The sequence below is a fragment of the Polistes canadensis genome, unplaced genomic scaffold (assembly GCF_001313835.1).
Source record: "Polistes canadensis isolate GaletaPanama2010 unplaced genomic scaffold, ASM131383v1 scaffold_37, whole genome shotgun sequence".
Classification (NCBI taxonomy): Eukaryota; Metazoa; Arthropoda; class Insecta; order Hymenoptera; family Vespidae; genus Polistes; species Polistes canadensis.
In genome coordinates, this window is record NW_014569584.1 from 196018 (window position 1) to 223593 (window position 27576).

Here is a 27576-nt window from a genome sequence, read left to right on the forward strand (position 1 = left end):
TTTATTAATAATATAATTAAAACATATTGGACATATTTTTTTTAAATATTGTCCTATTTTTATTGAGCTTTCATTATATAATCATTATCATTTCATTCCAAACTTTCTATGAATTGAATTTCGCGCCAATTTTGTACTACGTATGTTCTACAATATTAAATATATTTCCCTAATCTTATAAGACAAAAAATTATATATTTTTCCTTATACTTCGTATAATAAAATAATAATAATTAATAAAATAAATAATATATACATATATATATACAATATCAAATAATGGAAAATGAATTAATCTTCCAATAGGAAGAAAGCATACTCAATCATATGGTGCAGTACCGAAGTCGAAAAATAATTAAAGAAAAGTTGTAATATTTTTATATACAATATTCAATTTCAAAATAAATAATAATAAAATACATTATTATTTTTCGATTAGTTTATTATTATACTAGAATATCAAGATGGAAACATAGTGTTAATTATAACGTTAACCGGATGTACTCGTCTGTCATCGAGGCTAAAGATTGGGTGTAGCTTCGTTTTCCGTTGTGCGAACCCCGTTTCGTTCCCGTTGTTACAACGAACCGTCTTGCATCAGACGCCGATCATTACTTCTTCCAGTGATTTCAATATCTTTGTATCGTAAGATCAAATTGAGATCCGTGTTAGAAAACAATAGTTCATTCCATTAATATTCAGGTAAGTTAACAAATATTTATTTTTTATTAAACATTTAATATTACAAATTAATAAAATAGACGATTCGTATTAATTATTTCGACCTTATGCTCGCCAACATACATTACAGCTATTACTAGTCTTGCCTATTTTTGTGTATTGCCCATTTCCGATAACTTATCTATTACTAATCGTAGAAATATATTTTTTGTTAAATATGGTTACGATTTTTTGGGTTAGGATTGAAGTTTAATTTCTTAATTATTTTGTATTTTATCAAGTAATGCGTGATAAAATTTTTTCTTTTTATATTTTCACTTATTAATTTTATTTTTATTTTTTATTGTTTTATTATCGTAGATGTTTCCTTCATGGCAATGATGGTAACAAATTTAATTCTAAGACGCAATTAATGTTCTGTTTACTCTTTCTGGAATTTTTGTACATTTGATCATTTGTAAACCATTTTAGTATGATTTTTTTTATATATACTTATGATATCGCTTGTTTCTGTATATTACATAAAGATACATATGTGTATATCAATTCTAGTATCGAAGAAAGAGAAATGAGATATGTACCGTTACGTTGAAAGTACTACTACTACTGCGTATGTTAACTTGATTAACGGTACTTGTGTTCTCCCGCCTAATCTTTTTTTCATCGACCAATTTGAACAATATATCAAACAAGAGTGTCTAAGTAAACAATGATCGAGCATCTAAGTACTTAAACATTATTTACTTTTATACTCGATAAAAATATTTGCTCATCAATATGCTGAGAGGAATGCGATATACATAATAAAATAGCACATACATAACATGTTTATTTGCAAACTGATATAAAATTATTTTATACGTATATATTTGTATCATCGTATATAAATTGCTTTGTGAATAACTTTTCTGTAGTGTCTGTACTTCTTTAGTGTAACAAGTTTGTGCTTGTGTAAAGCAAACTGGACTATGTTTGTTAAGTGAGAGACCTGTTCGACAAATTCAGTAAGGTAGGATACTGAAATAAGAAATTGGGGTGCTTAATTTTTAAAAGCATCATATGAAAATAACAGTTTGCACTTCTCAGTTAGAACTGAACAAAATAATTAAAAGGAAAAAGATATTTTTACAGTCTTTGTATTGTCATATGAATAAATAGCAGGTTTTTAAAGAAGCCTGTTATGTATGGTGTTTTTATATTTTCCTTTAAGAATGAGCACCCGAGTATTCGTTGGTGGATTAACATACCGGGTGAGAGAGCGCGACCTTGAGAAGTTCTTCCGGAAATATGGTAGAATCAAGGAGGTCGCTATGAAGAATGGATTTGCCTTTGTGGTAAGTCTAATGAGGTACAATTGTTTTTTTTACAGTATGGTAGGGACAAGAGTCTATGTTGGAGGACTTCCATACGGTACCAGGGAAAGAGACCTTGAGAGATTTTTCAGAGGCTACGGTCGTTTCCGGGATGTCCTAATCAAGAACGGTTACGGTTTTGTTGTAAGTACACACATCAAGTAAAACATAGAAATTCTTGCACTTTGTTGCTCAGTTTGGTCCAAATAACAAAATTTGTGTTTTAAAATTTATTATTTTTTTGTATGTGATATTTAATTAAAATATTTCATTTTTGTTTGTCTTTATTTATAATATTTAACATTTCAAATATACTATGTTTACTTTTGTCTATATATAACAATTAAATGGAATTTATTTTCGTCAAAGTATATTTATTTTATTGTATTGTTTTTATTTATTTTGTTGTTATTATTATGAATTTGTATAATTTTCTGGACCAAAAAGAGTCTAATGTGTTAAGTTATAATTATAACTCAGTTGTCTGAGTTGATGAGACCTGACCTGAGTCCCGAGCACTGCACTATGGCTGTTTAGTGGAGTGGAAGACTTTTCGTCGATTATTCTGCAAAGAGTTTGTAAGTTATGGATAAAAAGAAGAAGCTAAAAATAAGCTCAACTTTTACAAATTTCTATAATAGTAATTTCAAATTTGAAGTATTCTAATAGTTAGAATTTGAATTTGAACATTATAGAATTATATTTATAAAATACGGATGTAAATAATGTTCTCGTTTATTAATTTCAAATAAGAACTATATTGCAAGTATTTAATTTCACTAAATTATGCAATCTTGAAATGCTAAGAGGATACGTTGTATTAGTCATTATCAATAAATATAACCTGTTCACAGGAATTTGACGACTACAGGGATGCTGACGATGCTGTTTATGAACTAAATGGAAAAGAGCTGTTAGGAGAAAGGTAATAGACTCATCATAGTCAGTTTTTTATGAATGTATTTCAAAACGAGCACGATGAATTTAAATCAATTATAATTTAGAGATGAAGGTGACAATTTGCACGAGTGAATTGTTTTTTAATATAATGTTTGAAGCTCTTATATTTGAAAACTTTTTAAAACTAATTATTATATAAATAATACAGTTTGAATATTCTTTAAACATTTTTAAATTGTTAAACTATTAATCATTGATTTATTACATTCTTATCAAATTTATCATAATCAATATTATTTAAGTTATATATACATCTTATTATATTTCTGATAATATATATATAACTACACCATTAGTAGTATTTTGAAAGCGATACATTTGTATACTTAAATTTTTAGTAATTATCAATATTTTCAATAATACTTTTTCAAAAGTTACTCTATATGTAATAGAGTATGAACTTGATCGTATAAAATTAGTATATTCTTATGCTAATGTTGTAGTTCCAAGATAGATGAATTCATGTTAAGAAGCAATGGCATTAAATGATAAAAATGAAATTAATTTGAAAATTTCCTTAATAATTAAATTAAGATTTTATATAGAAATAATGTGTGCTATTGCTTCTGCATAATGCTAAATCTAGATATATAATTGTAATTGTTTTGTCTCATTGGACGATTTTTTGCTTGTAAGCTTACGTCTTCAGTAAACGGCGTCTGTCCTCCAACTTATTAATTGGATTTATTCCATAATAAGAGTGCATCTTAAAAGCCGATGTGTTTGCCGCCATTTTGAAAAACTTCCATCAATTCCCCGATTATAAAGTTCTTCCTACATGCATCAGCCTTTGAGTAATGCATATCGCATGATTTGATAGAACAGACGAAACATAGATTAAGACGTTAGATATGCTTTTTCATAATTTCTTTGTGATCCTGAGAAACAAAAAAAATGGTGTTTAAAAAAAGTTCGAGGACTTGAGCATAGAGTTATGGTCAATGGATCACGATTAATTACGAGAAAGCCTTTTATAATTACAAAATAAAGAATTTAGATCGGCCGTAAGTTGTATTAGAAGAAAAAGCAGTTAGATTATAGGGGGACGAAGAGAAACGTGAAAGGGGACAGCGCCTCAGAGACTGGACGATAGAGAAAGAAAAGGGAAAGGTGGATTATAATTGAACGGATTTCGAAAGAAGGCTGAGGAATGGAAAGAAAAGGAAAGAAGGAAGGAAGGAAGCAGCCTTAGAGTAAGAATTAGTTGAGGACTTAGGCGGGGTTTTGTTGGGTGTGTTTCAGAGTGGCGGTGGAGATAGCACGGGGTGTTTCAGGGAGGCGAGGCGACCGTGGCTACGGACGCTCACGCTCCTGGAGAGACAAGTAAGCATATCCAATGTGTCTTGTTACAGAATTACTGTAGAGAGGGCCCGGGGGACACCTAGGGGTAGTGACCAGTGGCGCTATGGTGACTCCCGTGGTGGTTATGGGGACTCGAGGCGATCTGCGTAAGACACGCTATCCTTTTTTTTATTTTATCAGAGCGATCATAATCCCCTCCTCCCCTGCAGGCAGTCAACTCAAAATGTGCGAAATCTCTTGAGAAGCCTTCAAGCTTTGGCTTTTGAATACATTGCAATTTTTTTCCTTGTATATATTTATATACGTACATATATAACAAATCTTTTTTTTATTTTTTCATTTTTTTCAAGCTTTATTTTTTTCACTGACTAACAATACGAACGATTTCGCACATCGCCCGTACAGGGAAGAACGTAACCTTGGATATGATAAGCTCGAATTTAGAGAGCATAGAGACAAATAATGACGCGTTATTACTTAAAGTTACATTTTTGCTTATTACAAAAAAAATAATATTCTTTTTAAATGAAAAAAAAAAAAAGTTCGTTTAGTCAATAACTTCAACTTTTTTAAATCGGTTGTCTTGGATTTGACTGCTCTCCCGAGTACGTCGAATAATCGCTTTGATGCTAGTGTGCACACGTAATATAGCATAATGCCTAGTGATATCCTCTCAGACATTATGTTTATTGCTCTTAGATAAAGAAGAGAATTAGAGAGCGTGGGAGAGTAAGAAAGGGTAAGAATGATAATGTGAATGAATGAGAAAAGTAAAGTAAAATAAAATAAAATAATGACAAATTGACAGATAACGAACGATCAAGTTGGACAAAAGGTTGAGAAAAAAATGAGAGGTAGTGTTGTGTGTTTATGCATGATGTATTTATGTATGAATGTATGTATGTATGTATGTATGTTTGTATAAATGAATGTGGTTTACTTGTGTGAAACGAACGAGATAAGAAAAAGAATGTGTAAGACAGAGATGGATGAAAGAATATAATTGGCGACTAATAGATGTGTGGTATTGTGTTTGTTACAGCCGAGACGATATGCGGCACGACAGGTACGCTATTGCTGCATTTTGAGTAGATTTGATTCGATTGGAACAGGTGATTGATTGTGTGCCTGAGCAATGAGTGCCAATATGTAGTTATTTGCTGAAGGTTTTAACATCGATCCGTTATTTCTGTTCACATAAGATCCCTTTTTGCAGAGATAGTGTGAACAGAAACACGAGGACTGCATCTAGCTACAAGCAATCATTGCCCAGGTACATACATCCAATGTTACGCTCTAAAGATACATCTTTATTTATTCAATTTTTATTGTAATATTGCATTATTCGTCATTCTTGCGTTTTTCGTTAAATTTTTCGCTATATTAACGTAAAGTCAGGTCCAAGACAAACCTGCTTATTTTAAAAGAGTCATGCAGATAATACTAATTTATTTTCCTTTTTTAGATATGGACCACCAACACGCACTGAATATCGTCTCACCGTTGAAAATCTGTCAAGTCGTGTCAGTTGGCAGGTAAGCTATAAATTGACAATTTTATTTTTATATTTATAAATACTTCAATGTGAGTTTGATTGCTACTCGAGGTTCCAGATAGAGCAGTGCACCTGATGTATTCATTATATCATAACATGAGGCTCTGTATTTTGTATCCCGAGTCGAACCAAACTTACTTTTTTCTGCATTTAGTATTAATATTTTATATTTGCTTTTCTTTTATCGCTTTTAAGTTCGATTACACATGAAAGAACTCTCTCTCGTATTCAAAGATGTACATTTTGATCAAGTAAGTCTATGGCATTCAAAATGAGATCATTTAGATATGGATGAACATTTCAACACAAGATACACGAGGCCCACACATTAATATAAAAAAAAATACACGCAAAAGCTACATCAAGCAAAGGTATATGAGGGAACTGCAAGAAAAGGAAAAAGAAGATTATTTTTCATGATGAGGAACATCATTATGTAGAGATGATTGATAGAAGAACATGCATTTTACAAATAGAGAAACACTTTTAGAAGATAATATAACTCACGCATCGTAGATGTTCTGTGCTTTTTTTGCACGAAGAAACAAGGCTAAGGAAAACCAAATGAAGAAGAAGACACTTGTATATATTGCCAAGGGCAGTATGCAAAGTGTGCAAGCGATGTGGGAAATACCAGGACGCATTCAAGATGTTACAAAACTATAAACCAGGACAAATTTTATTCAAGGAAATCTTGGGAGACGAGCAAAAGATAAATCATTTTGCGTATTTATATATGGACCAAGTCTTACTTGATCAATTTACATTATATAAAATATACGTCATTGTTACACTTTCCGGATGATTGGTTTTTACTGAAAAAAAAAAAAAAAAAAAAGAAAAAGAAAAAAAGAAAAATTTCTCGATCGGTCACAGTCGGTTTTTGATAACTCTTGGACGTTACTTTTTCAATTTATTATTTTATTTACGTTCGGCCAACAGTTGAGAAAAACAATATAATTGATCTTCTTTCCGAAGAGCCATATCCTCTTCGCCGAGGAGGGGCGACCGGTAGGGCCAATAGACTGATGTGCGATGATAGAGATGACGATGGGCCCGCCTTGAGGTCAAGTGACACCAGATTGGTTTCTGAGGTGTGTCCCGGGTGAGAGAGAGAGCCGCGAGAGGCACTGGGTACACCTACTACCTATCTACCACCTACTACTACTTACGCACAGTGATACGTGGTGAAACCCAGTGATTCGCCCCAGTGATAGATTCTCTAACATACTTCGATCCTTTCATCATAACCACTGGGGGAGGCGTCCGTTCGTCCGTCTGCAAGCACGAATATGCCTTTGACCTACTTCTATACATTGGAAATAACTGTTTTACTCTTCAGTATTTACTTATTACTATCTTTATCATCGACGAGTCATGATTTTATCCTATATTACAAAACCGACATTATTACTTATTACTACTACAACCACCACCAACAACAACATTACTACTACTACTACTCCCATCCAACATCATCATCGTCATCACCATTACCACTGGTACTACTCTTCTACGACTGTTACTACTACTGGTACGGCACCAATCTAGCCATCTAGTAAGTCAGGCAGCGGCCACCCATGAGGGCATACATGCGGGCCGAAACCCGAACCAACCGCGACTGCGCCACACAGATCCGTTCGACCCAACCAAGCGCCCTGCGTCTGGCCTTTCTCTCTGTCCGTAAGCAAGGTGGTGCCTGGGCCCAAGGTAAATGCGTCACCTTAAACGAGTGTAATCTTCTTAGATATATATCTACTATATCTATATACACTTACACATGATAATGATTATTATTCATATACATTGTCTCATTAACTTTTTTTACTGTGCACCATAGTTCAGTACCGCTATCGGTATATATCATGTATATGCATATATATTTATATATATAAGAATATACACATTTATGCATATCTACATAGATGTATCCATTGATAGTTTTTGGAATTTGGAGCCCTGCACACGCAAAAGAAACAGGAGACTATAGTTATGACATTACTGTGCTCGAAATTAGGCATCCATTCGTTATAGAATAAAAAATTTGTTCACTACATTCATTTCTCTCTCTCTCTCTCTCTCTCTCTCTCTCTCTCTGTCTCTCTCTTATGTTTTTTTTCTTTTCTTGATAGTATATATTTAAATATTCCTAATAATCGTATAATATTTATATATACATACATATATACATATTATACATTAGTTTTGTTCTTCGAATTCTGAATCAATTGTGTTAAATTTTCTTCAAAAGTTTTCACTTGAAATCTAAAAATAAATATCAACTTTTCTTTATGCAAGACAATTTAACTAAAGACTTTTTTTTTAAATATAAATAAGAACAGAAAATTTCAGAAAGAGAAATATCATAGACGAATCTCAAAATGGAGGAAGGATTGGTAATATTCTCTCATGACATTGCTCTGTCTTCCATTTGTACGAAGAGGTATTATGATGTCATTGAAAAATAGAAGCAACCAAGGATCCAAGGATGCACAAGGACCTTTAGTAAGAAACAATGAAAATTTACTGGTGTTCATGAGCAAGAGTTATTTACAGCATTAAGCCGTACCTGGTTCCCACATATGAACAAGCACAGATATCGATGAGTTACCTGATGAGAAGATTCTACTAACATTTTCTATGAATATCTCTAAAAAAAACAACTACAGGAATTACGAATTAATGAAAGAGGGAAGTTTTTCAATGGACGAAAGCGCTGCCATCATGTAACATGCACCAAGAGAATATCAATGAAGGTTGACCTTTTCAAAAGAACGATACTTGGAACTTCAGAGTCGACGTTTGGATGATGTTCATCAATGTAACAAGATTACTTCCACAATGTTCATAATTGTCTTTTCGTCATGAAAAATTATTTTTTATTTTGCGATATAATATAGACTTATCAGCGATCGCTGGTGCAGTGGACTTTGTTTTTAAGACGTTTTCTTTTTTTTTTTAAATATTTTTTTGTAATAGTTCTAAAGATTCATTTTCATATTTTTAGCGTATTTTATTGCTTTTAATAATTTCCTAAAGCAGTATTTCGTAAATAAACAATAGTGATGCTTTATCTTCAAATTTTGATTTGTGCATTTCACAGATCCGTTTTTATTTTTTTCTAGTAGATATAGATTCTGCATCATATTTATCATAAGAAAGAAAGACTACAGTCTACAATTTATCATTGTATATGATCAAATGTGAGCTACTTTACAGAAATTGCAATAGAGTATATATAGCAGAAAAATATAAAGTTTGTTCTTAGAAAGATAAAGAAATTTTTTCTGTAAAGTGGAGAGTTTATTTATAAACTAAATCATAATGAAATGTATAAAGCATTGAATTGCATTAAAAGAAAGGTTGGATCAAATGTAGATACTAAATTCGAGCACGTGATCTTAAACATTATTCTATATGTGAAGATACAGATAGATGGTAGGTTGTGATATATTATTTTATTTCCTTTAGGGTTATATTTAGGTTGCCTTTAAAAACGGGAAAGATCTCTAATAGGATCATAATGTAAGAGTGCACAGGATACAGTTTAATCTTTGCGATAAATCAACCTAGGAACACATTCTAGTAAAGTTTAATCGCAATTATTATATTTGTAAATTTTGCACTGGTTTGAATTATTACGATATATTAATTATATTTTTTTATGTAACGCTTAGGATTTGAAGGATTACATGCGACAAGCTGGAGAAGTGACCTATGCAGATGCACATAAGCAACGTAGAAATGAAGGGTAATGTTATTAATTCTGTGCTTATGATTATACTTTCAACTTTTATTTTAAACCTTGAATCAAACTACTAAAATTTATATTTTTATTACAGAGTTGTAGAATTTGCAACATATTCGGACCTGAAAAACGCTATAGATAAACTAGATGATACAGAATTAAACGGACGTAGAATCAGGCTTATTGAAGACAAGAGACGTGGTCGTCGTTCAAGATCTTCAAGTTCAAGATCCAGATCTCGGTCGCGCTCTCGATCTCGTCGTCGCTCCCGCTCCCGCTCAAGGTATAATCGTCGTTCTCGAACCCGATCAAGGTACTGTCGGGGGCGATTTAAGTCTCCTAATTATTTTGGTTTTATTTTTTATTTTTTACATATTAAATATATTTTCGCCATCACATTATAATCCTAATGAATTATAATATGTATATAATTTCTATTCTTTATTTAATTTGAATCTATTTATATTCTGCATAATATAGGTAAATTTTTTGTTTAAGCCACCCATCTGCCAAATCGATTATCACTTTAAAATAAAAAGAAGAGAAAGTTAAACAAAATTATATACATTCTATCATTTATTTTTTAATGGTCTTATTAATTTTGATCATTTAGTGGTATTAAAAATAGAAGCTTATTTTAAATATAAGTTAAGCATCTATCAAATATTTTGATACTAACATTTTGAAAAATTCTAAAAGTAAAATTAATTGCTTTGGCTTGTAAATGGTTCATATACAAATAATAATCCAAGAAATGGCATTTAATATTTTTTCATATTAACATGTATCGTGTAACAAGTATCTTCCTTAATTAGACTTACTTTATTTTTTGCTTATCAGGAGCCGCAGAAGCTCGCGTAGTCGCAGCCGACGCAGCAGTCGTTCAAAATCAAGAGCACATTCAAAATCTAAATCAAAATCCAAATCCAAGTCCCCTGAACGTAGTCGCTCACGCTCAAAGTCAAAGTGAGTATCATATTAATTATTTCTTTTTAACATCTAGCTTTGTTATTTAAATTTTTGTCAAATCTAATCGTGTCGTGTCATTCGTTCATAGTTATTTTTAGTTATTTGTTTCATTTCTTGCGTACTAGTCAATAACTTCATATACCCATTTTGATATTGGCAGTGCTTTGGGCTGGGTACATGCCTTGAGCTCTCATGCTTGTTCACATAATGCGCATCAATCATCATGCGCAAGCTTGGAGAAAGAGTTTCTTTGTATTTCATTAAGTTTTTCTTTTCTTTATTTGAACTATAATTTTACAGATCAAGAGACCGCTCAAAGTCGAAATCTAAGTCAAAGTCCAAATCCAGATCTCGTTCTAGGTCCAAGGCTGAGAGGTCAAAATCCAGGTCGCAGTCCAAATCAAAAGCCAAGTCTCCCTCAAAGTGAGTCCTTCTCGCTAAATTGAATTTTGCATTTCCGTGTCTTAATTGTGTAATCTTATGAGCTAAATCAACGGACTAAAAATATAACATAGAAATGCAAATAATTCAATTATTAGATGTTGTATAGTAGCGCAAGAAATAAAAATGTTGTGTTTTAGTTAAATTTTTGTATTAAATATTGTTTCAAAGTAAAATACTTTTGGTTTATTTATTTTTAATTATATTATTTTATAGGGATAGATCCAGTCGCGAACGATCAAGAGGTGACAGATCCCGATCTCGATCAGGAAGCAAACATAGCAAAAGTCACAGTCCCTCTCATTCGCCTATGAATGGAGATAAATCGCCAGAAAACAACAAGCAAAAAGCTGACTGAATAACGAGTAAAGATTTTTAAATGGACTTAATGTCAATTTTTCATGAATTTTCTTTTTCTTTTCTTTATTTTCCCTTTTTTCTTTTTTAATTTCTATTGATTTATATTCAAGAAGCCGATTTGATTTCATTAATAGAGAATACACAGACTTTTCATGGTGTTTAATCATCATGCACGACGAAAAAAATGTGTCTTATACATTTTTCGACAAAAAAGAAACTAATTGCATTAGTATTGTCTGCCTACATAATTGGCTTGAAAATAATGTTATATTTAATTAAACCAATTTAGTCTCATTGGTTCTGTTAATTATAAATTACAAGGAAACATTTTATAAGCCATCTCATAAGTATGTAGGAAATTAAGGTTTCTTTGTACTTTAAACGGTCTCTACACATTTTGGATGTATCGCCGTATACATAACATAGGAGGGAACCCCTTATAATGGCTTTTTGTATATATTCTTAAGAGTTACTTTACACTAAGAAGATAATAATATGACGTGTATTAAATTTTAGAAATAAGAAACATCGGATTTATCAATAAAGCACTTGTGTCAATCGATTTTTTTAAATATTCTCGCAAGTGTTCCCTTATGTTTCTTCAACTTTGAATGTAGTTTGGTTTCAAAATGTGAGAAAGAACTAAATAAAATAATATTCTTTTATTCTGTCAATGTGTGTGTGTGTGTGTGTATTCTATTTGTATCCTCTATTATATTATCAGTATATATTATAGTATCACATTTTTTTCGTTAAATCGAAAACTAAATCAATTTTCAATATATATAATAAAGTTATGTATAAAATATAATAATATAATTAAGATAAAAATCTAGTGTAATGGTTAAATTTTTAAAATTATAATACGCAATAATTTCATCGATTAACAATAATTATTGTTAGGTAAATTCTCATGAATTATATATTTATTTCACTGTTCATGGTAGTGTATAATCTACATAGATTTTTGTGAACCAAGATATCCGTACAGTTTGCCACATGACGCGCAGCTGGAACGATGACGATGCGGTGAGTCATCTCAAGCCATCAACCCTCATCTTCTGAAATCCCCCTGTATACCACAAATAGTAACAACGGTTCTCTCATGCCCTTAGCAACGAGAAGTTAAATCTAGCGAAAAAGAGTGGTAATGAATGTGCATACTAACCCTTAGAGACTACAATAATATTCTGAAGTATCAAGTTCTTCACAAAATATATCTTGATTTAAAATTTTTCTTGTTTATATTAATTTTTTATATTATTAATACGTAGATATGAATAATTACATAGTAAAATATGATAATATTCTGATTCAAATTAGATCGTTACTCATCATTGAAAATTGTAATATTTTTTAACGAGTTTCAATAATAAAATGTTAATATTGTAATTAAGATCGCGATATATGGTTTATATCTTCTAAAGATTGAATTATTACATATAGTAATTTCAATATACTATAATATCTACATTTGTAGAAATAATAAAATGTATATGTACAAAAAATAGTTAAAAAAAAGAAAAGTATTACAATTAAATAAAAATCGTAATGTCAATTATTTTTGTAAAATAAAGAATATTTGGATATATGTAAATGATCTAAATGTGTCTACATGAAATGAAGATAATTAATAGTTACTGATTTGGCCACAATAGCAGCACTAGCGTAGGCAGAACGAAGAAGCGAGATTCGTAGACGGTCGTTGATTGGTTCGTAAGAGAGAAATGGGGATACGGGGCCCGCAGGAGTGGTGGAAGTTTTCTCTCCTCAGCCGCTGTACTTGATTGCGTGGCGTCACGCAGAAACACTAACGGATCGGTCGGCGTGCCGTTTAGTTCCTGTCCTTACATTTTCGTCTGGCTTGCGTGTATTCTCCTACTCCGCCGTCTCAAGTCGTAGCAGTGACAATCGAAGACGTCAGGTCAGTGATCCCTTCTGCTCATATTCATTGTTACAATCGTATACAACTCAACACACTCCTTTAAACATTTTACCGGCTCGAGCCGGCATATTTAAAAGTATATTGAGCTTATTACGCCGGAGTAAAGTAATTAACTTATAACGATTGTTGCTTCTATTCTTCTTTTTTTTTACATGAAATTATTTCCTAAAATACCTATTTAAATTATTTATGATTAAAGGGCGAAGATTTACATAGAGAGATTGAAAGAAAGCAAGAAAGAGCAAGAGAAATAGAGGGGTGTGGTCGGTATCATTTAAAACTAACTTCTAAGTAGAAAATTCGTATTGATGTTTAGAATTTGTCTCCCATGAATTGTTTTTAATCCGTCTCATTCGATTTTTCTTATAATTTATATTTTTTACGAATTATCGGACAAAGACGTTCAATTGCGAAAGGGCGTGGTTTTGACAGATTCATATACGAATGCCTACTAAACATATTAATTCGTTTTTTCGTGATGTATTTAAATTACATGCCACTATTGATAGTTATCAACTAACTTCTTTTATTTTCTTTTCTTTTCCAAATTTAAATTCTATATACGTTCCTCAGCTTACAAAGGTGTATTCTGTTACCAAGGTAACGATTGTATACAATAGGAAATTATCCTTTTTTTTAAATTTTAAATGAATTCCTTTCGAGTTACTGTCAAACGGAACGGAATGATAAATGTAGTCGAATATATTTCGAGGTCGCTGCGTAACCGTGACCATGAAAAGGGAGCTCGAGTAGATATACAAGGTGTCTCATTACACGGAAACATTGTTTAAATTATTAATAATATCAAAGAATATATCAATAATTATCAATAAATTTTTAAGAGTCTAAAAATCTCAATGAAGTACCAAAATTTAAAAAAATATTTAAATTTCAGTTCACATTAAATTGATGATATTTCTATCTAACAAGGATTTGATGACACCCTGTACATACACAAATACACATAAATTTACTAGAGGGAGTGTATATATATAAATATGTCGAAATGGAGTCGACGAACCCCACCACTCGAATCACCCTATGCCAATCGATGAATCCGTCTGCATCGTGTCGTTGGCCCCCTCTCAAAGAACACCACCTCTCCTCCCCCACATCGAAATTCTATCCAAGCGCGCTTTGAATTCTATTTTAATGATCTTTAGGATAGTTATAAGAAAAGGACTACATTTAATTTAGATATCTATCTTTGTATATGTATATGTATGTGGTCTATATATATACATATCGTTTTTAGTTAATGAATCATGCTAAATTCTCATAGCTAGATACGTACCTGAGCTTTCGCAGAACCGTTCGATATGGCGCGCGTGCGCGCACTCCAGGGTTCGTTAGCCGTCACGGTCGCGCACGAAAGAGAGAAAGAACATTAACGTTTCGTCTCTCGTTTTATATGCAACGACGATTCTTACAGATATGTATGTATATACGTACATCCTGCATGTGTGTATATGTATATTTCTCTCTTTTTCTCTGGTTTCTTTATACACATAAATGTGTATGTGTGTTCATCGAGAAAATTTGTGTAGTAGGTGCATGTTTCACCCACCGGTCGATACGCGTATGTATTTAGATATATACATATGTATATGTACTTCCCTAAGTACAGAACGCTTCAAGCGAACTCTAAATTCACTTCATTATCCCTTTTTCATTCATTTATGACATCGAAGGACTTAGAGTTTTGCATATTTTTGTTTTTTATCGAATAATATTATATATCATTAAATTTAATAATTTATTGTAATATAGAATTTGCGATTTGTTTTATTTCAATATTTATTTACTTCATTTTTATTTTTTAATTTAATAATTCGTTTGAAAAAAAAAAAGATAAAAATACAGTGGCCACGCCCTGTCGCTTCAACCACAATACGATGTATTAGTGAATTTATACTATATAGATATAATACTTAATGCGACAAACCTTGTAGATAACGTTCAGATAGAATGATTTTTATTTTTTTTTATTTTATTTTCCTTATATATAGATGGTTTTTTTTTTTTTTTTAAATATTATGTCGATTATAAGGAATACGTATATTTTCAATCTCAAAAAAGGAAATTAGAATAAATAATGTGAAATAAGCTGTACTCACACATAAACACATATATAACTTGATGTACGTTGAAAAAATCCTGCTTAAATGCGATTACCCAAGTTAATTGGTTGCCGCGTAAACTGGTTGCTTGCTAGTTGTACAATTTCATTTGCTTGGATGTATACCTGCGATTTCAAATATATTTTTCTTTTGGGTCTTTTTTTTAATAACGAATACTTTTTCCAAAAGCCTTCTCATTATTTATAAAAAAAAAAAAAACTTTTCTCGATCAATTTTACGAAAATCAGCTGCGTCTATTTTTTTCTACTTATTTATTAACACGAACGATTTCCATAGTTTTCACGTATTTATTATTTATTAAAATATTCCTCGAACAGTTTGGCGAGACATAGATTCGATCGTATCCATATTTTTTTCTGTTTAATTTTTAACGATAATAAAGATTTTTTTTAAAGCTTTCGCGTACCAGTTATATTTATATAAACAAAGATTATTTTTTTCAATCAATTCTAGGAGATATAGATTTAATTGTGTCGTTTATATTTTCACATATTTTATTCGTCGAATATGGAAGTAAAGAGATGTTGAGATTCAGTAAAGTGCGCAGTAGGCCGTTCATATTTAAGGATGAGGGTGATTCATTCGTTCAACCGAAGTAACGAGCGTCCTGCAAACCGGCATGGATTGTCGTTCCGTGCAACCTAGTTTCCTTATTAACTTGCCGCTCTCCTTTCCTCGCCAGATGCATTTGACCGAGAAAATTCGCGTGAACTTGCAGAATGATTTCTCCGGATCTTCATCAAATAATATCACCATCTTGTCGACATTTATTTAACGTTGAGAAAACGAAGAAACTTGCTGTGTAACGTACGCTGATAAATCTTTTAGAAAAAAATTATTGTACGGTTCGCGCGAACGTGGTGAAAATATGATGATATACAAAATAATCTTTTTAAAAATATATTTTATTATTATAACGGAAATATTCACTATAGTTAAATTACATGGAATATCTTATGTATGCCTGAAGTTTATAAATAACTCTGAAATTACTTGAACTTTCATTCGAAATTACTTATTTTTATCTACAGTTTTTAAAAATAATATTTGATATATTAGAAAAATTGCAATATATTTTTTTATTTGATTAAATATAAATATTATATTTTTTTTTACGAGGATAATATTGACTTTTGTTTCTTTATTCATTCGTATACCGTAAGCTATCAAGATATCGTTTGTCTCTCTACGTCTTACCGTTACGTGCAACCAAGCATATATATCCATCCGCACATACGCACCATGTTATTCCATACACTGTAAATTGTACCTTTAAATATATACATATCTATATATTTGATATACAGAACATACACGTTCACATGACGTTCACGAGACACCTACGTATATTTGGACTGTTCGTATAACCAACTGTATATATGATGAATCATAAAAATAATCTTGCATTCTTTCAAATTGATCTACTTCACTTTTTTAAAAATTTTGAAATAAATGTAAAAATAAAATATTGATGCATTATTTAAAGTCTAGTTATTTTATTTTTAAAAACATGATCATTTTTATGAGTCATTCTAAAGGATGATAACGTACTCTTGTCTCTCTTTGATCTTCTCTCTCTCTCTCCTCTCTCTTCTCTCTTCTCTCCCCTCTCACTCTTTCTCTCTCTCTCTCTTTCTGTCTATAAGAGGCATACAAGCGACTACCATATAAGGACCTATACAGTCTTGTCGATGCTGACCCACCGTTCGAGAGAACATATCCCTCGAAACTCTTTCTCGGTCTTCGAGGATCGTCTTTCGTACTCCTGATATTTACAACATGGCCTTGTTCAGAAGTTCTGTCACGAATATTCTATTTTAAACGGATACGAAGCCTCTTAAGAAACTTGTTTTTCTAAACTACACTCCAGTAACTTTACATAGTAACCGACTAAGAATACGTGTACTCGTTTAAGTAACTTATATTCCGTTGATGAATGCACATATGTGTACCGGTAATTATAACAATGGATTAAGTAAAAAAATAAAAAAATGATTTATTTTTTATAATTTATATTTTATATTAAATTCTTAACTGTGAATGATAAATATATTCGTCATGCATTTTAGAATATTCTGAGATATGGATGAAATAAAAAGAAAAAATGCAAAAGTTGCACGCAGTGTGATTTATAAAAGTATTTATAAATTTCTAATTATATCTTCTCTTGATTTATTTTTTGATTTTTTCTTTTTATTATCTCTAGGTATTATTTTTATTTTTGATGAAACCAAACTTCCAGAGAAATGACTCAAGAAATGTTATGTTAATGTTATAATCCAATGAAATTTTACTGTAGTTATACATATTCATTTAAACAACACGGTTGAGGTTAAAATAATTTATATTTTAAAATAAATCATAAAACAAATTTCGTGTGTGTGTGTGTCCATTTTACTTAATTCACTGTTATAATTCATAGTATTGTATATGTTTGTGAGTTCGGATGCAACACATTATATGATCTCGTAATTTAAAACTATTGTATTTTATATGTGAATTTATTTACCAATTTATTTCTAATTTTACGATAAAATATGGTTGGAGAATCAGTTAATATCATTGGAGAAAAAGAAATTTTTAAATTATGCAGGATAAAATGAATAAAGTGATGAGAGGAAGCCTAAACAGGAAGTAGCAAGCCGCTGCTGTTTCCTGTTTGTAGCGTATGTCTTCTCTTACTAACTTATTATTAAATAAGAAGTAAAAAAAATACAAACGAAACATTTTGCTTAATCCTATGATTCAATATTTGACAATGTACATATATTTAATTTCATGATTTAGTTTTTTTACGTGTAATTCTGACATAACTATCGATATGATAGGCTGACAATCAGTACTGATAGCCACGGATATATAAACAGAGTCTTGTTAAGTTATAATAAAGTTTAAAAAACAAAACGTATACGTATATATTATAATTTAAGGAGTTATTCTGATTAAAAATTTGAGAAAAATCATTTAGTTTATAAAATATATATATATTACATATTTTTAAGAATGTAATACAGAAATTTGGACACTAAAATTTTGATTATTTTAAAGAAAGACGGTACCGTAAACTTTGAATGTGTTTTCCTTGAAACATAATTTTTTAAACTTGCATATATAAAAAAAGAAAAAATTACAGAACGGATTGCGTTAAAATTTTTATACGTTATTCTGTACAATATTATCTCTAATTAAAACTAAAATTATAATAATAGGGGTATATAATTAGTAATTCAAATAATGAAAATTATCAATAAAAATTAGCAAATTTTAATACTTTCCTTAAACGTAAATTATTTTTCTAGTTTTTGACGTCATTTTTATTTTTTAATTCGAGTCATAGTAGTAAACAACGAAAGTAGTTATTTTCGTCTATACAAATTTTTGTTTTTTTCTCGTAACTTTAGTTTTTATTAGTTAAAAGTTATAATAAGCTATTACAAATTCCAAACCATAACTCTTTGTTTTTATTGAAGAGGAAAAACAAATCACGAAGGTAGATTTATTCTTGCATTGCTTGACCACAATGATCTCCTAATATAAACTCGTTAAATGTTTTACTTTATTGAACTTGACGGAATTAGTAAATGTAATAAACTCATAAGAATAATCTTATACGTCTGGATTGTAATTCTATTAAGTTCATACGTAGATAGATCTATATAAATGATTTGTAATCATTTATTTAATTGTAAGTCACGAGCGATATCTCTGCGATTAATGCATCGACCATAGTATTGATTCAGCGTTCTTTTATGTTTATCAAAATAATATGAAGAAATTTTACTGACACGTATGCGTTATTAAGTATCTTCTATATATAAAATTTATGCACTTTTAAAAAAATGACTGTAGAAAGAAATTCTTTAAATTCAGCTAGATTCGTTCATTTGTTTTTACTAGCGTCAAATAAAATTAATGTTTTTCATAATCATTTGATTACGCTCAGCTGAACGAAAATAAACGAAAATTCAAATTCGATTTCGTTTTTCCCGACTAGACTTTAACCAAAAAATTGTGTACATAAAATATCTATATAGAACACTTTCTAAGTAATTATATATTGTATAAAATATGGAGAAAAATTTCTAATTGATTAAATATATTTTATTGTTTCAGATTAAAGAAGCTTAACGCAGCATCATGTCAAGTCCGTCGTTAAAAGATTTACCAAAAGTGGCACTAGATTTAAAAAGCGAGCTAGAAGGCTTCAATCACGGATGTATGAAGAAAGCTGAAACTGCGGAGAAAAATGTCTTGCCATCTGCAGAAGGTATTTTAAATGATTTCATTGATTGATAACTCTTATTTATCTTCTACGATTATACGAATAATTTCTAAGAGATTACAATTATATTTGAACCAAAGCGATTACTTCAATTTTTAAAATATATTAAAATTCTATTATCGAAGCACTTGATCAACTTTTTATATTTAAAATAAATTTTCTTATTGATTAGATTTAATGACCATTCACACAATAATAAATAATATAAAAATATATATTACTTTATCTACTTTTCGTTTTGTAGAGTTTATCGATTTGGCATATAAGTGGCTGCTCATTTATGATTAAGATTTCATTATTTTCATAAGTACGCGTGAAAGAAAGATTTCGATAATTTGTTATTTAATAATATATGTAGACGTGCGACAAGAGCGACAACATTCTGATTTGATTCATGGTGTGGAAAGTTTTAACCAAGATCAATTGAAGCATGCAGATACAAAGGAGAAGATTATTTTACCAAATGCCAAAGGTATCGAAATGAATGTAGAACCTTCAAGCAAACAAAAAGTTGCCTACACTATTTTGATAATCAGTAAAATCGATTTTGACATCAAAGCTTAAGGGTAGCTTGGTGATAAACTCAATTAAAATTCCGCTTTTTAATAAAAAATGTGGGCAAGCAATTGGACTGGGATTATATCATTTAGTAAAAACAAGCTATGCTTTGAAATTCTTATCATGGAATTCATACTCGCTAATATGTACACGTCTCTAGATTATCTTCATGCATATACTTGTATATATGTTTATGTCTATATATTTCCATCATTTTTTTCAGGAAACTTCTTAAGAAAAATTGCTTATTAACATTATAATGCTAATTATTGAATATTTTTATCAATTATTACAATTTTATTTTCAATTTTTACAGATGTTGCAGCAGAAAAAACTCAGCAAACGCTGATTGCTGGCATTGAAACATTTGATCCAACTAGTTTGAAACATACTACTACTCAAGAGAAGAATCCGTTGCCTGATAAAGATGGTGAGTATACATTTAAACTTATTACCGAAGCTTCCACTAAGTATTTTATCATTTCTAACTGCTCATTATATTATTATCATTATATTACATAAAATACAATTACGTTTACATCCAATAAAACCATTACATATAAATTATAATTTGTTCCGTTATTATTGTTGATAGCCATTCAACAAGAAAAGGGAAAGCAACAGTTGATATCTGGAATCGAAAATTTTGATCCAGCGAAACTCAAGCATGCGGAAACGCTTGAAAAAAATCCTTTGCCTACCAAAGAAGGTTTGCGTAACTTTAATAGAAATATAAAAGTAAAAAAGATAGATAAACAAAAAAAAATATATATATATATATTTCTGTTTTTTAGCGATTGCTGCTGAGAAAATAGCTGCTTAAGAACGTCATCAGAATAATGAAGAAGAGAAAAAGCAGCAATTTGTCATTTCTTCCATTTTCTATATCATGACATTGTATAACAATAATTCATACATTACCAACAAAAATGTGAATGCGAAATACTGTGTTAATGTAATCTCATGATTATACTTATACTACCGTCACAAACGTTCCTTCTGGCGATATCTAGACGCAATAAATGGTTCTCTATTATGATCAAGAAAACCGTAGGTATTGTGGCGATGCGAGTCCTAATATTTTTTGTCAAACTAACTTGATTTTAGGCTCAATACGCTATCATCCAAATATTTTGATACTCGTCAAAGGATGTACTTTTTATACTAAAAAAGCTGCACGCAAGTAAAACTTTATTTTCTATAGCAGCAAGATTGGTGGCATTGCATACGTTATAGATATCGCAGAGCTACACCGATTGACTTTATATTTGTGTAAAAATCATATTTTATATAACGGGCTATTGTACTTTTTTAATATTTCGTACGTAACGCATTGTCATTCCAATGAAATTATTATGATGAATAATAAAAATCATTTGTATAAAATTTTCTCATAATTTTGTCACACGCAATATAATTATTTACTAATTTTTAAAAATAAATAATATTAATTTTTATTAACCAAAAAAGGATAAAAAAAATATGAATTTATTTTATCAAATAACGCGAGAGTAAATAGTTCTACTTATTTTAAATACAGTAAATGTAAGTAAAGTTCTGTTTATTAACTCAAAATTACCGCGCATAATAAGAAAACAAAAACGACTTCAAATAGAAACAGAACAAAGGACCTGTCCTTGAGGTTTGTAATTGTCAACTGAAATCAATGTATAATCTCTAGCTCTTATGTGAATTTTTTTTAACTAGTAATTTATCGGTTTATTACTCGACAAGGTAAAACGGATAGAGACATATATGTAGTAAATTATAATATTTTATATCTAGTAAAGATCACGTATTAAAATTTAATAATTCGGTTAACGATCTTCCAATAACTTTTTCATCTCGCTTAACCAACAGTAGTTTAAAAATTTATCATCGGAACACGTGCAGTAAAACCGTTTTAAACTGTTTTCTTATCTCTTATTTTCTTTCTTAATTAACAATAATAATAATTCTTTCCAGGATTTTATTTCCAGGAAATTATAATAAGTTATTCTTTGATCAGTGGTCTATAAATATCGATATATTAATAACGATTTATAATCCATGTAAGTAATCAATCTTTATCCTTCAATTGTTCTAAAATAATAGATTTAATTATTGTATTAATTATATCTCACAATCAGTATTTATCTCGTTTCATTGTTAAAGTAGATCTTCTTTTATTTTCGATTAATTTTCTATATTTTTTATTGATTTTCGTATATTTTTGATCGATAAATAAAAACTACTGTAATAGCACTTACTACTTCTTAAGTAAGGTCATATCAAATGGACGTATATATACAATCTGTCAACATTTTTACATAAATTATATTAGGAAAAGATTTTCAAAATAAAACATGATACCTGCAAATTAAATAGATTAATTAAACTTGAATGTATACTTTTTTATAAATATGAAATATTTGCATGATATTTTTTTGAAGAATTATGGAAATATCTCCCAGAAAGTCTTCAAAAAGGACGCAAGAACATGTTGATGAATGGTTACAAGGCCAAGGATATTTTCGAAAACATATTCCTAGGGATCCAACTTGTTTGTTCAGAGCTGTTAGCGAACAAGTTTATTTAACACAATACTATCATATAAGAGTGAGAAAAGAATGCGTTGAATTCATGCGAAAAAGAAAACACTTGTTTGAGGAGGTAAAACTATAAAGTTTGTTTTTGAACAAATATTAACTTAGTATTTCTGACCATTATTTAAATTCTGTTTCCAGTCCATAACAATTCCATTTGATAGTTATCTCGAACAAATGGCATGTTTCACAGAATCAGGTGGTCCGAATGAAATTCAAGCTATATCTTTACTTTATAAAAAAGATATCATTTTGTTTAATGGACAGAAACAAATTTGTAAATCAGTGACTAATAATGGTTTTACAAATCATATATATTTATGCCATACACCACAAAAACAGTACGAAAGTGTTTATAATAAAAATTTTGTTATGGCTGCTGGTTTTTGTCAATGTAAGTAGCATTCCATTTTATCATTACATTTTAGTACATTATTTTTCATTAAGCTTTATTTACAGCTATTATGTACCAAATTCTATATAAAAATGTTTTTGATATGAAAAATGTGGATAATACTGTTCATAAAATGCTACACGATAGAAGTTCTTCTCTAAGACATGATAAATTCTTCTTAAAAGGAAATCTTGAGATGCGAGAGTAAGTTCTTCTACAAAATTTTTATTAATTGATAACATATGCTTCATGTTTCCTCATACATTTCTTTGTAGACAGTTATCTGCGGAAATATATAAAAGAATGGAAAATGGCTGTGAGACCGTAGGAGATATGTATACTTTCTCAAAAGGTATACCACCATTCCCTTATAGAGTCGCTAAAGCTCTTGATATTAATATTTATCGAAATATAGATTTCGATGTATGGCATGAAATTAGACGAGGTATGTAGTTTACATTATGTGTACTATATTATTGCAAATATTTCATTGAGCTGTTATATTTGAAAGTGATATAAGTCCATTTATTTATACATTTAAGGATTTGCATTTGAGTTAATTGAAAAATATTGGCAAACACTAATAAATATGGGTAATGTTTTTAAAATTATGAACTTGTTAAATTTTACTATACAATAATAATTAATAAAATTATAAGAGGAGAGAGAAATAATTAAAGGTTTTTTTAAATTACGAATGGACTTATACCACTTTCAAAAATAAATTATGAAAGACATGAACAATAACAATTTTTAGTTTATATTTTAATTGAAGTTGACTTTATTGAGAAATATTTTCAGTTTTATTATAACAGAAGATATAATAAAACAAGTAATAAATGTAAACTATTTCGTTAAGATAACTAACTATAATAACTTTATTTATATTTCAATTTTATTTCTCCTTTATATTTGCAGCATAATGAAGTATTCATGGTGTATAAGAAGTATATCAAATTGAAGTTTTATACAATTACAACTAAGTTATATTGCTAAAATTTTGTGACCTTTCTCGTTTTCTATACAAATCAAGAATTTTACATTGTGTATTCTTTTCTATAGATATTTTGTAGAACATTAATTTGTAAAACGTTAATTATTAATTTTTACATTGTTATACAGAAATAAAAAATGCTGGTTGGACAAGATATAATAGTAATGGGCTTCAAATTGGAGATAAATGTTTAATTGAAATGAACTTTAATAAAAGTGACTTGGATGGAATCAATAATATTGCAAGTTCATTAGAAAATAATCAAAGTTGTAATGAAACAAAAATTTTACAAAGAAAATCAAATCAAGATCCTGCAACCTTTTGTGGACATATTCAAGAAATAAGTAAAAACGAAGGTTCAGTAATAGTATTTATAGAAGAACTTGGAGAAAAAAGAACTGTACCATATTCATCCCTTAAACCATTATCTTTACGAAAAAATAAGCAAAATAATTGGGTACCAATATGTAAAAAGAATGTTCAGCTAATTGATTCCAGTAGGTGTATAATTAAAATAAGATTCCTTCTCTCTTCTATTAATTTCTCCTCTCTATATATATGATTTACATATTAATGTATATATAATTTTTGTTCAGATCAAAAATATAAAAAGTCTTCTAACTCAAATTCAAACAAAACAAAGGAACAAATAAATTGTATTGATTCTTTATCTAATAATAATAATCCTGGAGGAAATCTTGATAATAAACAAGATTCTATTAGTACCAGTAACACTTGTGTTTCTAATACTAACAAAGTAACTACTCCTCTATTAACATCTAGTAATACTGGATCTGTTATGTTAATTACAAATAATAAGGATAGTAACAATGAAAATATAAAAAAAGAAGACTTTCCAGAGCATCAATGGCAAAAACAAGAATGGTAAACATTACACTATCAGCACGTATTACGATTGTACAATAATTCTATGTAGAATATTATCAGTTACTGTTCTGTTAGTAGGAACAATCAAGGTCAGATACTTGGAGAAAATACATTGGGAAAGTTACAAAATTATACTACAATTAGTGGACAGGGAGATATTCATGAAAATGCAATAACAGATAGTAGAGAAGGTATGTTGCTATTTACAAAAGGAACTACATAATAATAAATTTTTAATAATATATTCATGACAAAAACAAAAAGGTTATTTTATTTAAATTATTATAATTAAATTCGGCTTAATGTAGGACGAATTCTTTTGCATAAATTAGGTAATCATAAATAGTCAAATTCGTTATATAATTACATCTTGAATTTTTTTTTAGATAACTCACAAGTTATAACTGGAAATTCATCATTGTATTATGTTGCTTCGGATGGTAATTCCTATCCTGCTGTTCCGTACGTGCCTGGTTATACGGGTGAATTAATACCTGCGAATCAAATGAATCAATCATTACAAAATGTCAATAATTCGACTCAAAAAGGTATAGACTTAAATAGCTGCGAATTACCATTATCAGGTGGGCATTTCAATTTAACAAGTTGACTTTACAAAATAGTCTACTCAATTGACTTAATAATCAATAAGACTTAATATATTAATATTATACCTTTGAGATGTTAACTTATTAAACTAAGAAAGTAAACTAGTCAGCCAATCTCGAGAAAAAAGCCTTCACAAAGTTTTTGTTTGTTTATTACTTATAAGTTATATAACTTTTCACATATTTTACACGGGATATCAAACACTGGACACCAGGATAATAGGCAAGAGCGCTATTGCTTAAGCCGTTCGATCGGTTGTTAAAAGACTGAACTAACTACTACTGTTCGACGATAAAAAATATATTAATATACTAGTTTTAGTATATTAATACTAACATAAGTTCTTCTCAACTGAATGGGCTACTTCGTAAAGTCTCCTTGTAAGAGTTATTATTTCATAGAAATTTATATATAAATCGTCTTTTTCGTTTCAGATCCAGCTACATTAAAATTTTTCTATAATTTAGGATTAGAGGTAAGATATATTTACAAAACTTTAATACTATATGAAATCAAAATATAATCACATAAATTGTATTTTACAGTATTTTCGAATCAATCATGCATGGAACTATGGTCCTAATGGTCAATCAGCACCGCCGGAATCTTGGTGTATATCTGTTCCACCTGTTACATCATTAAATACAAGTATTATATATTTCTTACAATATAATTTGCATAATATATATATGTACTGTGTATTTAATAATTTTATTAACATATTTTTCATTTTTTTTTACAGATGCGTCTCAAAATATAGAAGAAATACAAAATATTAACACATGTATACTGGAAGATGAAAAATTAACAGAACAAAAAGAAAGTACTGACAAAAATACGAACAATATAGTTATTCCACAGCCAGCACTGAAGACGATAAATATGTGCATAAATAATGTGACTGATTTACAAAAGGACAAGTTAAAAAAAATGGACAATGAAAAAAAAACATCACTATTTGCCCATGAAAATATTAAAGATACAGAAAATATCAATAAAGACAAACAACGATCTAATAATACAGCACCACGATTTAAAAGAAGTACATTTAAAGATATATTTTGTTAAGGGAGTAATGTTACTTTGTATTAATAATTTTCATAAACTAATATACTGCTCTTTTTTATAGATCAACATTATAATAATAATTGCGAACAAATATATTCGCATAAGAATATTTCTAAGCAATATCAACATAACTCATCGTTTAATGAATCTTCAAATTTTCAAAATTCACAAAACGGTGATATGCAAGTACCGTATATAAATACTGCTTTAAATCAAGTATATGTGCCTCCTGGAATGCCAAATTCTTGTCACCTACCCTATATACAGCAACCACCATATGTAAATGTACCATATTGTGAAAATGAAATGGATTCATACGGTGGCTCGTATTATTTACCTCAAGGAGGCTTCCCTAGTATTACTTGCATGCCCAATTCTGATGTCGTTGATGCAAGTAATATACATTCCTTTTTACCATATTTCTATCCAAGTGCAGAAACATATTCTCCGGCTTATCCGTCTGTATATCCACCATATATGCATCCTCAACAGCCAGCATATAACGGTTTACCGCCGCAAAATATACACGATCCATGGTATTCACTTCCAGAGCAACATTATTATCTTCAATATGGTCCTATACCACTTCAAACAGCAGAGCTCTCTAATGAAATTGGACAAAGTAATAATTCAAATTTATCAACTTAAGGCAATATATATTCTTTATAAAATAGTATTTCTCTATTTTCTCATTAAAATATAAAAACTTATATATATAATATATGTATATATATAATATATTTA

The 27576-nt window shown here is 29.6% G+C and overlaps 3 protein-coding genes across 24 annotated transcripts; all 3 read left to right on the top strand.

Moving 5' to 3' along the window:
• Nucleotides 1–519: 519 nt before the first annotated feature.
• On the top strand, nt 520–12042 carry LOC106784567 (serine-arginine protein 55). 15 transcript variants are annotated; one of them, XM_014744277.1, is made up of 12 exons: nt 520–702; nt 1892–2015; nt 2888–2958; nt 4236–4316; nt 5338–5361; nt 5512–5568; nt 5761–5830; nt 9528–9601; nt 9693–9911; nt 10439–10564; nt 10868–10990; nt 11225–12042. In XM_014744277.1, the coding sequence occupies exons 2-12, from the start codon at nt 1893–1895 to the stop codon at nt 11364–11366; spliced, it is 1110 nt and encodes a 369-aa protein (XP_014599763.1). In that variant the 5' UTR covers nt 520–702; nt 1892; the 3' UTR covers nt 11367–12042. The 15 variants fall into 15 exon arrangements, with proteins under 15 accessions (XP_014599763.1, XP_014599761.1, XP_014599762.1 ...); XM_014744275.1 differs by lacking the exon at nt 4236–4316 and adding an exon at nt 4346–4441 and having other exon boundaries at nt 523–702; XM_014744276.1 differs by lacking the exon at nt 1892–2015 and adding an exon at nt 2051–2177 and having other exon boundaries at nt 524–702.
• Nucleotides 12043–13133: 1091 nt separating this feature from the next.
• On the top strand, nt 13134–21248 carry LOC106784607. Of its 8 annotated transcripts, none has more exons than XM_014744342.1 (6): nt 13134–13292; nt 19568–19721; nt 20095–20208; nt 20611–20724; nt 20890–21003; nt 21089–21248. In XM_014744342.1, exons 2-6 carry the CDS (start codon nt 19592–19594, stop codon nt 21115–21117), a joined length of 501 nt encoding a protein of 166 aa, XP_014599828.1. In that variant the 5' UTR covers nt 13134–13292; nt 19568–19591; the 3' UTR covers nt 21118–21248. The 8 variants fall into 8 exon arrangements, with proteins under 8 accessions (XP_014599828.1, XP_014599833.1, XP_014599829.1 ...); XM_014744343.1 differs by lacking the exon at nt 13134–13292 and adding an exon at nt 14661–14749; XM_014744344.1 differs by lacking the exon at nt 13134–13292 and adding an exon at nt 14824–14892.
• A 504-nt stretch (nt 21249–21752) lies between these two features.
• On the top strand, nt 21753–27493 carry LOC106784606 (myb-like protein I). Its single transcript, XM_014744341.1, has 14 exons — nt 21753–22028; nt 22260–22345; nt 22727–22946; nt 23021–23273; nt 23339–23477; nt 23549–23718; nt 24396–24764; nt 24864–25152; nt 25231–25346; nt 25542–25739; nt 26199–26239; nt 26310–26412; nt 26507–26806; nt 26894–27493. Exons 3-14 carry the CDS (start codon nt 22731–22733, stop codon nt 27478–27480), a joined length of 2781 nt encoding a protein of 926 aa, XP_014599827.1. The 5' UTR covers nt 21753–22028; nt 22260–22345; nt 22727–22730; the 3' UTR covers nt 27481–27493.
• The last annotated feature ends 83 nt before the right edge of the window (nt 27494–27576 follow it).

Excerpts from the sequence above, each read along its gene's own strand:
- LOC106784606 (XM_014744341.1), top strand. The coding sequence starts at position 22,731 with ATGGAAATATCTCCCAGAAAGTCTTCAAAAAGGACGCAAGAACATGTT. Across the intron at positions 24,765-24,863 it reads TGTTCAGCTAATTGATTCCA|ATCAAAAATATAAAAAGTCT; the intron begins GTAGGTGTATAA and ends ATTTTTGTTCAG. Across the intron at positions 26,413-26,506 it reads TGTTACATCATTAAATACAA|ATGCGTCTCAAAATATAGAA; the intron begins GTATTATATATT and ends TTTTTTTTACAG.
- LOC106784567 (XM_014744273.1), top strand. The coding sequence starts at position 2,052 with ATGGTAGGGACAAGAGTCTATGTTGGAGGACTTCCATACGGTACCAGG. Across the intron at positions 5,569-5,760 it reads TACAAGCAATCATTGCCCAG|ATATGGACCACCAACACGCA; the intron begins GTACATACATCC and ends TTCCTTTTTTAG. Across the intron at positions 10,991-11,224 it reads AAAGCCAAGTCTCCCTCAAA|GGATAGATCCAGTCGCGAAC; the intron begins GTGAGTCCTTCT and ends ATTATTTTATAG.
- LOC106784607 (XM_014744342.1), top strand. The coding sequence starts at position 19,592 with ATGTCAAGTCCGTCGTTAAAAGATTTACCAAAAGTGGCACTAGATTTA. Across the intron at positions 20,725-20,889 it reads TCCGTTGCCTGATAAAGATG|CCATTCAACAAGAAAAGGGA; the intron begins GTGAGTATACAT and ends TATTGTTGATAG. Across the intron at positions 21,004-21,088 it reads TCCTTTGCCTACCAAAGAAG|CGATTGCTGCTGAGAAAATA; the intron begins GTTTGCGTAACT and ends TCTGTTTTTTAG.